General features: G+C 34.8%; 1 protein-coding gene across 4 annotated transcripts in view; it reads left to right on the forward strand.

Moving 5' to 3' along the window:
* The window catches only part of ampd2a (adenosine monophosphate deaminase 2a), a 28,471-nt gene extending 17,875 nt beyond the window's left edge, over nt 1-10,596 (forward strand). For all 4 annotated transcript variants that reach the window (XM_067396915.1, XM_067396912.1, XM_067396913.1 and 1 more), the window contains 13 exons: nt 1,616-1,802; nt 1,876-2,017; nt 2,315-2,404; nt 2,479-2,608; nt 3,910-4,104; nt 4,178-4,309; nt 5,742-5,905; nt 5,991-6,117; nt 7,182-7,345; nt 7,422-7,542; nt 8,678-8,851; nt 8,939-9,049; nt 9,222-10,596. In XM_067396915.1, the coding sequence (XP_067253016.1) occupies nt 1,616-1,802; nt 1,876-2,017; nt 2,315-2,404; nt 2,479-2,608; nt 3,910-4,104; nt 4,178-4,309; nt 5,742-5,905; nt 5,991-6,117; nt 7,182-7,345; nt 7,422-7,542; nt 8,678-8,851; nt 8,939-9,049; nt 9,222-9,470 (1,986 nt within the window). In that variant the 3' untranslated portion in view covers nt 9,471-10,596. The remainder of the gene's footprint in view (nt 1-1,615; nt 1,803-1,875; nt 2,018-2,314; nt 2,405-2,478; nt 2,609-3,909; nt 4,105-4,177; nt 4,310-5,741; nt 5,906-5,990; nt 6,118-7,181; nt 7,346-7,421; nt 7,543-8,677; nt 8,852-8,938; nt 9,050-9,221) is intronic.
* Nucleotides 10,597-10,737: the final 141 nt, after the last annotated feature.

Genomic DNA, 10,737 nt, shown 5'->3' on the forward strand with positions numbered 1-10,737 from the left:
TTCATGTCATATTAAAATTTGTTATCAGATATACAAATATTCTAATATTAAAATCAGCCGTTCACTTTTAAATTTATTGAGGTTTATGATGGAAATGTACATTTCTATACTAATGGATTTTTACAAGTGAAAGTATAAATTCATATCAGTTAAAGTTTTTTATTATTTAACTCAAAATATGAATAAATATTATAATTGTATATAAATACAAAAACACTGATCAAAACAATCAATTAAAATTCAATATTAAATTCTATTGTCTCAAGATATTCGTTTCTATTATTTCAAGATACTCAATTCTCTAAGTTTTCACAAAGGTTAAATTCTATTATCTCAAAATATTCTATTCTCTTAAGTTTTCTGTTTTTAATTTATTATCTCAATATATTAAGTTCTATTATCTCTTGATATTCAATTCTATTATCTCAAGATATTCAATTCTCTTAAGTTTTCTGTTTTTAATTTATTATCTCAATATATTAAGTTCTATTATCTCAAGATATTCAATTCTATTATCTCAAGATATTCAATTCTCTAAGTTTTCACTAAGGTTAAATTCTATTATCTCAAGATATTCAATTCTATTATCTCAAGATATTCAATTCTCTTAAGTTTTCTGTTTTTAATTTATTATCTCAATATATTAAGTTCTATTATCTCAAGATATTCAATTCTATTATCTCAAGATATTCAATTCTCTAAGTTTTCACTAAGGTTAAATTCTATTATCTCAAGATATTCAATTCTATTATCTCAAGATATTCAATTCTATTATCTCTAAGATAAATTTAAAGTGTTTCATGTCATATTAAAATTTGTTATCAGATATACAAATATTCTAATATTAAAATCAGCCGTTCACTTTTAAATTTATTGAGGTTTATGATGGAAATGTACATTTCTATACTAATGGATTTTTACAAGTGAAAGTATAAATTCATATCAGTTAAAGTTTTTTATTATTTAACTCAAAATATGAATAAATATTATAATTGTATATAAATACAAAAACACTGATCAAAACAATCAATTAAAATTCAATATTAAATTCTATTGTCTCAAGATATTCGTTTCTATTATTTCAAGATACTCAATTCTCTAAGTTTTCACAAAGGTTAAATTCTATTATCTCAAAATATTCTATTCTCTTAAGTTTTCTGTTTTTAATTTATTATCTCAATATATTAAGTTCTATTATCTCTTGATATTCAATTCTATTATCTCAAGATATTCAATTCTCTAAGTTTTCACTAAGGTTAAATTCTATTATCTTAAGATATTAAATTGTTATCTCAAAATGTTCAATTCTATTCTCAAGATATTCAATTCTCTAAGTATTTGGTAAGGTTCAACTATTATCTCAAGATATGCAATTCTCTAAGTTTTTTTTATTATATCAAATTATTAAATATTAAATTCTGTTATCTTAAGATGTTCAATTCTATTATCTCAAGATATTCAATTCTCTAAGTTCTTTTCTACATTCTCTAAGTTTTGTTCTCAGATGTATCATGTTTTAAGGATGTTAAGATATTTCCACTGGAAAACAGTCCAGATAAACAGATTGGTGATGATGTTTGCGTTCAGTGATCAGAGATTGCGTGGCTGTGTTCAGGTGCCGTTCACTGATCTGGTGGACGCAGCGAAGTGTGTGGTGAAGGCCCTGTTCATCAGAGAGAAGTACATCGCTCTGTCGCTGCAGACCTTCTGTAAGACCACGGCACGATCCCTGCAGGAGCTCAACCAGAGACCGCTGGACGTCAGCGTCTACGAGGACCTTCGCGGGAGTCCCGTCGACTCAGGTGTGTGACGCACACACACACACACACACACACAACACAACCCAGCGCTGACGTCTGTCCGTGTGTCTCTCAGACATGCGTGTCCACATGCCGGTGTCAGAAACGCACCCGTACGACGTGCAGCACATGAAGAACCTGCCGCCCGACGCCGGATACAGCTGCGCCATGGTGGACGGAGTCTTTCACGTCTACACCACACAAAACCCCATGGACAAGTGAGTTTCAGAGACACACCGACTGAATGAGCTAAATTTAGCTAAACCTCCTCGAAAGGAAAACTGGATCATGAACACACGTGTACAGCATACTAACTAGTAGCAACACAACAAAATTCTGTGATTTTACAGTAAAAATAATCAATAATGTACAAAATTGACAATACTACATTACATTTGGCTAATATTAGAAATTACCCCCCAAATGAAGAATGTCTACACAATAATGCTGTGCTTTTGAAGAAATAATCTTCAAACAATGACAAAAAGTGTGTGTGTGTGTGTGTGTGTGTGCAGGAGCTCAGAGCTGGACCTGCCGTATCCAGACCTGAAGGAATACATCGCCGATATGAACGTCATGATGGCGCTCATCATTAACGGCCCCGTGTGAGTGATGGATTACCCAGCATGCCCTGGGCTCGCCGTACGTGCGTACGTCTAAAGTGTCGCTGTTTCCACAGGAAGTCGTTCTGTTACCGGCGGCTGCAGTATCTGAGCTCCAAGTTTCAGATGCACGTCCTGCTGAACGAGATGAAGGAGCTCGCCGCGCAGAAACAAGTGCCGCACCGAGACTTCTACAACATACGCAAGGTCTGACATCTCATTCAGCGTCAACAGTTAAAGAGCCAATCAGAACACAGAACTGCCATTCCAACTGAAGTTAAGAAATAGAACCGAAATATCAATTAATAAAGCATTAAATCAACTAAGAAATAGATTATCAATAAATAGATGACAGAATAAGCACATTACAATAAATATGAAAATACAATATTAATGTAGAATGTAAAATATTGAATATACAAGCTAATAAAATTATGAATAAAATACAAATTAAATAATATCATGTATTATAATATATTATCAAAATAAAAAGTTAATACATATAACAAATATAATAGTTTCATTAATTCATTAGTTTCATTATAAAGAACTTTATTAATGTACAACATCAGAATATTAAAATATATTGAATACTGAATGTAAGATAATTATTAATAAATCCAAGTTTTTTAAGGAATAATATATAAATAATAACTAATATATATATATTTAGCACCCCCTACCTGTCTTTATTATTTTTTATATTTATTTAAATATATTCCTGTCAAAATGTTTTAGATTTAAATATTTTAAATAATAATTAAAATATTTTATATTCATTAATATTTCCATATAATATTTTGTAAACATAACGTATAATAATATTATATATTACGTATAATATCTAATATTTTCTGAAATAAAGAACTAAATTAATGTACAATTGCAATATATAGAATACTGAATGTAAGAGAAGTAAAAATGTAATCAGTAATAGAGAAATAATTATCAATTATGTTTAAAAATAATTATATATTTAAAAGATAAAATATATTAAAATTTTATAAAAAATATTACATATTATAGAAAATATATTTATCTTAGAAGATTATATTTATAATAAATAAAATAATGCATGATTAAAATATATATATATATATATATTATATTAGAACATAAGATAATTAATAAAAAATTAATTACTAATATATAAATAATTATTAGAATGAAAATAGTTTTACTGTATAAGAAATTTAAATACTATTATATTATTATTAAATACTTTTATACTAATTATAAATATATTATTATAGAAAATATATTGCAAAAATATAAATATGTTATTATAGGAAAAATTAAATAAAAATATGTATCTTATAAGATATATAGTACATAAATATTAATAAATGCAAGATATTTAAATAAATGCATTTTCAGTTCGTCTCTTTTGACTTTTCATAATTCTGAATTTTGGATGAGAAAAACATCAGAATATGAAACACCTGAGCTAGATCTGCTGCAGTGTTTGTACAGAAGTTGATCTGAGGTTTGACTCTTGCGTCTGTCAGGTGGACACACACATCCACGCCTCGTCCTGCATGAATCAGAAGCACCTGCTGCGGTTCATCAAGCGCGCGATGAAGAAGTACCCGGACGAGATCGTGCACATGGAGGGCGGCCGCGGGCAGACGCTGATGGAGGTGTTCGAGAACATGAACCTGACGGCCTACGACCTCAGCGTGGACACGCTCGACATGCACGCGGTAAGACACCACCGACGGCGCTCCCGCGTCAGACCGTCGCTGCGTGACCTAACGCCTGACGCTTCCTCCGCAGGACAGGAACACCTTCCATCGCTTCGACAAGTTCAACTCCAAATACAATCCCATCGGAGAATCCATCCTGAGAGAGATCTTCATCAAAACTGACAACCACATCCACGGGAAATACTTCGGCCACATCGTCAAGGTACAGGAGCAGAACCGGAGCTGAACCGGAGGATCAGAATACTCACGATTCAGTAGTTTTTACAGCAATTTATATCAAATCATATATAACATTTATTATTAAATTAGAATTTATTAAATTAATGCATTGTTATTAATGTGTTAAAGCATATTTTCTTTTTAGATCTCATTTTAATTCATTTATATATATATTTATTATACAGTAAAATTTTACATTTTGATAATTATTTCTATTTTAGTAATATTTTATTAGTTATCTTAAATTCAAATAATCTATATATTTTAATATTCTAATAACATGAATTATTTAATTTATTATAAATATAATCTAAGATAAATATATTTTGTATATCTAATATTTTTATAAAAATACGGCTTAAATTTACATATTTTTAATATGATTATTTTTTGATAATTATTTCTATATTAGTAAGTAAAATTTTACATTAAATATTCTAGATTTTTCAATATTCTGATACTGTACATTAATATAATTATTTATAAACTAAAATAAAATTCAACATTTATAATTATAATTTATTTAAACTTATGAATTATAATAAAATTATGAAATATATTATAATTATATAATTAATTATAATTTATTATATTGATGCATCATATTAGAATATTAAAATAGAGAATATTTAATGTAAGATAATAATTAATAAAAATGTAATTAAAATAGAAATATTATTACAATTTTCAAAATTCTTAAATAAAATATATATAAATTGTATTTTTATGAAGTGTTAGATATTATAGAAACATACAGTTATCTTAGAAGATTATATTTTTAATAATAAATAAAATAATGCACATTGTTAGAATATTAAAATATAGAATATTAGAATATAAGATAATTCATAAAAATTAAGTTACTAATGTAGAACTAATTATGAGAATGAACAGTTTTACTGTAAAATAAATTAAAATAATATAATATAATTATAAATGTATTATTTTAGAAAAATATTACAAACTATAAATATAGAAAAATAAATCGTTCATGTGTACATATATATAATTTTAATAATATATAATGAAATATACTTTTGATTATTTTTATAATTCTATATTAGTAATTAATATTCTAGATTTTTCAATATTCTAATACTGTACATTAATATAATTATTTATATAAAACGTAAAATTTTATAATTACGTCATTTATTGTATTTATTATAAATATTCAAATAAATTTTTAAGAAAAGGGGGGAAATGTTTTATTGTTAATGTCTTAATTTAAATACATTTTGCAGCATTAAACATGTATTTGATTTTATTTAATCTCATAACTTTCAACACTATCTTTGGCAGCCCCAGTTCAAAATAACAATTCTTCACTAAAAACTATTAAAATAAAAACGAGCCCAAATAGTTGTCTATATCTCGCTCTGAATGCGCTGCCCTGTGACTTCCTGTGTGTGCAGGAAGTGATGTCAGACCTGGAGGAGAGTAAGTATCAGAACGCCGAGCTGCGTCTGTCCATCTACGGCCGCTCCATGGACGAGTGGGACAATCTGGCGCAGTGGGCCGTTTCTCACTCCGTCTACTCCGATAACGTCCGCTGGCTGATCCAGATCCCTCGACTGTTGTGAGCACACACACACACACACACACACACACAGTTTTCATGTTTCACTTTCCACGAGTGTGATGTGCCGTGTGTTTGTCCGCAGTGACGTTTACCGCACAAAGAAGCAGCTGAGCAACTTCCAGCAGATGCTGGAGAACATCTTCCTGCCTCTGTTCGAGGCCACCGTCAATCCCAGCAGCCACCCGCAGCTGCACCTCTTCCTGCAACACGTGAGTCGCACCTCTAATGACTAATATCAGAGAACAAAACTGTGAAAATAATCAAGAATTTATGAGGGATACAAATTTATCACATTTCTTCGCTGCAGTTTTGCTCCTCCATAAACTGTGAATCACTTGAATGATCGGCAGTAAAACTGGAATCATAAATAACGCATCAATCATTAAACTTAATCAAAAACATAACAATAAAAGGTAGGATTTAATAAACATCCCTCAAAGATGAAGTCAAATGATGCGCAGGGACTTCTGGGAACACTTGAGTCGGGAAATGAATCAGTGAATCATTTATTGAATCTGCACAAATTGATTCACCAATATGAATCGTTCAGTGAGCTCCCAGACAACCACATATTCATTAGACATTAAAGAGTCTGTGAATGTTACAAAACATTGATTTCAACTAAAAACAAATTTTTTTTCGTGTGTTTTGATCGTTCATTTACACATCATCATCATTATGGTGCCTGAAAACGCAAACTTACAAAAAAGTTTTTGGAAACGATACCATTATCGTCCCTGTGTAAACTAAAAAAAAACGTGAATCTGTTTAAATGGTGACGTCAAGCGTATCACATGTTCAGTCCATAGGCGCATAGTGTTATTTTACAAAGCGACATCGCCATCTACTGGCCTGGCAGCAGAATACAGCGTTTTTAGTCGTTTTCACTGTAACATTTAATGAATTAATCAGCTCAAATTATGGGTGAAATATTTATATAATCAAATCATAACGCGTTATGATCAATTATAATATAAATTATAATATAATATAATATAAATTGAATAACTAAAAATCACCACTAGGCTAATTACACATGGGGACATGCATACATGAAGGGATACACTTTATTTTTTTAAATTGCCAAGTTATTAGTTTACGTCACGGCCATGAGCTTACTTTGCTACTGCTGGTCAGCGTCATTCTCGAGAGCATCTGATTGGACAATAATCTTTTCAGTGCAGGATGATGTCATCAGGAACTTTGGTTTGTTTTACCTGAAGGGAACATTCAAAATCAAGCCACGAAACCTTCATTTGAATGTGTTGTTCAGGTGGTGGGGTTCGACAGCGTGGACGACGAGTCTAAACCGGAGCATCACATCTTTAACCTGGACAGTCCGTCCCCGGCGCGCTGGTGTGACGACGACAACCCGCCGTACTCGTACTATCTGTACTACATGTACGCCAACATGACCGTCCTGAACCACCTGCGCAGGTACTGAAACACGCCACAGCACGAGAACATGAATCACTGCGTGAATCACTCTGAATCAGTGCATGTGTGTGAGCAGGAGGCGGGGCTTCAACACCTTCGTGCTGCGACCTCACTGCGGGGAGGCGGGGCCTATTCATCACCTGGTGTCTGGATTCATTCTGTCAGAAAACATCTCACACGGACTGCTGCTCAGGAAGGTGAGAGTGGGAATCAAAAGAGTCATTTGTTCAGGAATCAGTTACACTACACTGATTGTGCTGTATGTGTTTGATTCACTAAAAGAATCATCTTCTAAGAATCATTAGTTCGGGAATCGGACTACACTGGCCCTGTTATGTGGATTTGTTTTACTAAAAAGAACTGATTCATAAGAGTCATTCATTCAGGAATTAGACTAGTAGCAGCGTAGTCTGATTCCTGAACGAATGACTGACCGGTTCTCTTTGTAGTGAGTGGAAAGACATACAGCGCACACGGTATAGATTCATATTCGTTATTTGCTTGGGAAATCAGTACTATTTTTTTCGGAATTGGATTTCACTAGTTGCCCTATGTGGCTTTGATTCACTAAAAAGATTAAATTTATAAGATTCATTTGAATCAAACACAAATTCACAAATGAATGACTCTTACTTGCTGGTTGTTTTTAGTGAATGAAGTTATCCAAAACATGACTTTTGTTGTCTGGTTCATGAAGGAATGACTCTTATAAGATGGTTGTTTTTAGTCAATCAGAATCAAAAAGCTTGAGCGGTGTGGTCTGATTCTCCAACAAACGACTCCTATAAACATTTTTTTGTGTGTGTGTGAATCAAACACATATAGTGAAACCACTCTAGTCTAGTCCAATCGATTCCCAAACAAATGACTCTTATGAACTGGTCCCTTTTTTATTCAAAGCTACAGCATGACAGATGTAATCGGATTCCTGAACAAATGACTCTTATGAACCAGTTCTTTTTAATGAATCAAACACATTCAATGTGACTAAAGTACCTTGATTCCTTAATGAATGGCTGTGATGAACCGATTCTTTTTAGTGAATCAAACACAAACTGTGTAACTAGTTTATTTCCTTCATCTACACTTGTTTGAATTCATGTTTTTGATTCACTAAAAGAACCAGTTCATAAGAGTCATTTGTTCATGAATCAGACTACATTAGTCACTGCGTATGTGTTTGACTCTCTATAAAGAACCGCTTCATCATTCTTTAGTTTTCAGTATTTTGAACAGGTTCTCGTTTCCCAGCCATGACAAACATACAGGACTGAATCATCAAACAGGAAGTAGTAATGATTCAGCAGATAAATCCCTGTGTGTGTGTCATAGGCTCCGGTCCTGCAGTACCTGTACTATCTGGCTCAGGTGGGCATCGCGATGTCTCCGCTCAGCAACAACAGTCTGTTTCTGAGTTACCACCGCAACCCTCTGCCCGAGTATCTGTCCCGCGGCCTGATGGTGTCGCTGTCCACCGATGACCCGCTGCAGTTCCACTTCACTAAGGTGAGCCGCGGCGCTCGAGATCATCTGGTGTCTGGTGTTTCAGGTTAAACGCCTGTAGCTGTACTACTGTATGTGTGTGTGTTGCAGGAGCCTCTGATGGAGGAGTACAGCATCGCCGCTCAGGTGTGGAAACTGAGCTCATGTGACATGTGTGAACTGGCCAGAAACAGTGTGTTAATGAGCGGCTTCTCACACAGGGTAACGTCATGCACACATACACACGCATTTCTGTGGAGAGTATAATGTTTTTTTTAGATATGCTCATTTAAAAAAAACAATTGTTTAGCTAGAAATTGCTCTTTGTTAGTGAAATATTTATTAAATTACAAACAGTTAATTTGTCCTCATCTGTCATATCCGTGTATCTCAGGCTAAGGGTTATTGGCTGGGTCCAAACTACAATAAAGAGGGTCCGATCAGTAACGACATCCGCCGCACAAACGTCCCCGACATCCGTGTGTCGTACCGACACGAGACGCTGTGCGAAGAACTTCACCTCATCACGCAGGCCGTCCGAACGCAGGAGCTGGACCGCATCGAGGAGGAAGACATGCTGTCCTTCACGTCCAGCCAATCTACGGCCCCGCCCACATTCTCACCTGTCCAATCAGCACGCTAAAGACAAGCCACAGACCCACCCACAATCACACCTGTCAAATCAGCATGCTAGAAATGAGCCATGACCCCGCCCACACTCATCTGGCCAATCAGCACGCTAGAGACAAGCCCTGCCCACATTCTCACCTGTCCAATCAACACGTTAGAGATGAGCCTTGACCCCACCCACATACTCACGCCTGTCCAACCAGCACGCTAGAAGCCATGATCCCTCCCACACTCACCTGTCCAACCAGCATGCTAGAGACAAGCTCCGCCCACACTCACACCTGTCCAATCAGCACACTAGACAAGCCCCGCCCACACTCACCTGTCCAATCAGCACACTAGACAAGCCCCGCCCACACTCACCTGTCCAATCAGCACACTAGAGACAAGCCCCGCCCGCACTCACCTGTCCAATCAGCACTCTAGAGACAAGCCCCGCCCACATTCTCACCTGTCCAATCAACACGTTAGAGATGAGCCTTGACCCCACCCACATACTCACGCCTGTCCAACCAGCACGCTAGAAGCCATGATCCCTCCCACACTCACCTGTCCAACCAGCACGCTAAAGAACGGCGCAGGACCAAAGCGACATTCCTTTCATCAGTGTTCATGTCATTTCAGTGCACGTTTCAGCTATGCATCAATATAATGCAACGAGCGCAAGTGTTTTTCATTATACCTCCGTCACGAGCCTCTTGATGACATCACAGTTCCCTCACGTGCCTTTTACTTTAGCTACTTTGATTTTGAAGGTTTGGCTGCGATTATATCTTACTGTGAACGTGTCTTTTAGTCTTTGATTATGTTAACCTTTTAATTTCTAAATCGATTTGAAGGATTTATTTTCTCTGATGGCCGAACTGTTCAGATGTGTGTTACGAATCTCCTCCAGTCCTGCAGGAGGCGCCGTTGAGGCCAAAATGAGCAGTATTTTTCTAACCCTAAACCTCCTGTATGCTCGCTAACCGCTTTAAAGTTTACACATCTATATGAAGGTAGTTTACGTAGATCTCCTCGTACACTAGATATACATTAAGCCCGACAATTCCATGACTGACGTATTTCCGGATCCGGCATGTGTTCGGTTAAACTGACTGTTAATCTTCACGCAGGATTGTGATCTTCCCACTTATAAATCGCACAAATCATGAGATCAAAACCGCATGGTTTATAGAAATGAGCATGCTGATCGAGCAGATTCAGAGCAAAGCATGAGGTTCAACATGCTAGAAAGTAAATGATCACAAGTAATGGTATAAAATATATATGTATATCTT

This window comes from Chanodichthys erythropterus, chromosome 10, assembly GCF_024489055.1.
Source record: "Chanodichthys erythropterus isolate Z2021 chromosome 10, ASM2448905v1, whole genome shotgun sequence".
Taxonomy (NCBI): Eukaryota; Metazoa; Chordata; class Actinopteri; order Cypriniformes; family Xenocyprididae; genus Chanodichthys; species Chanodichthys erythropterus.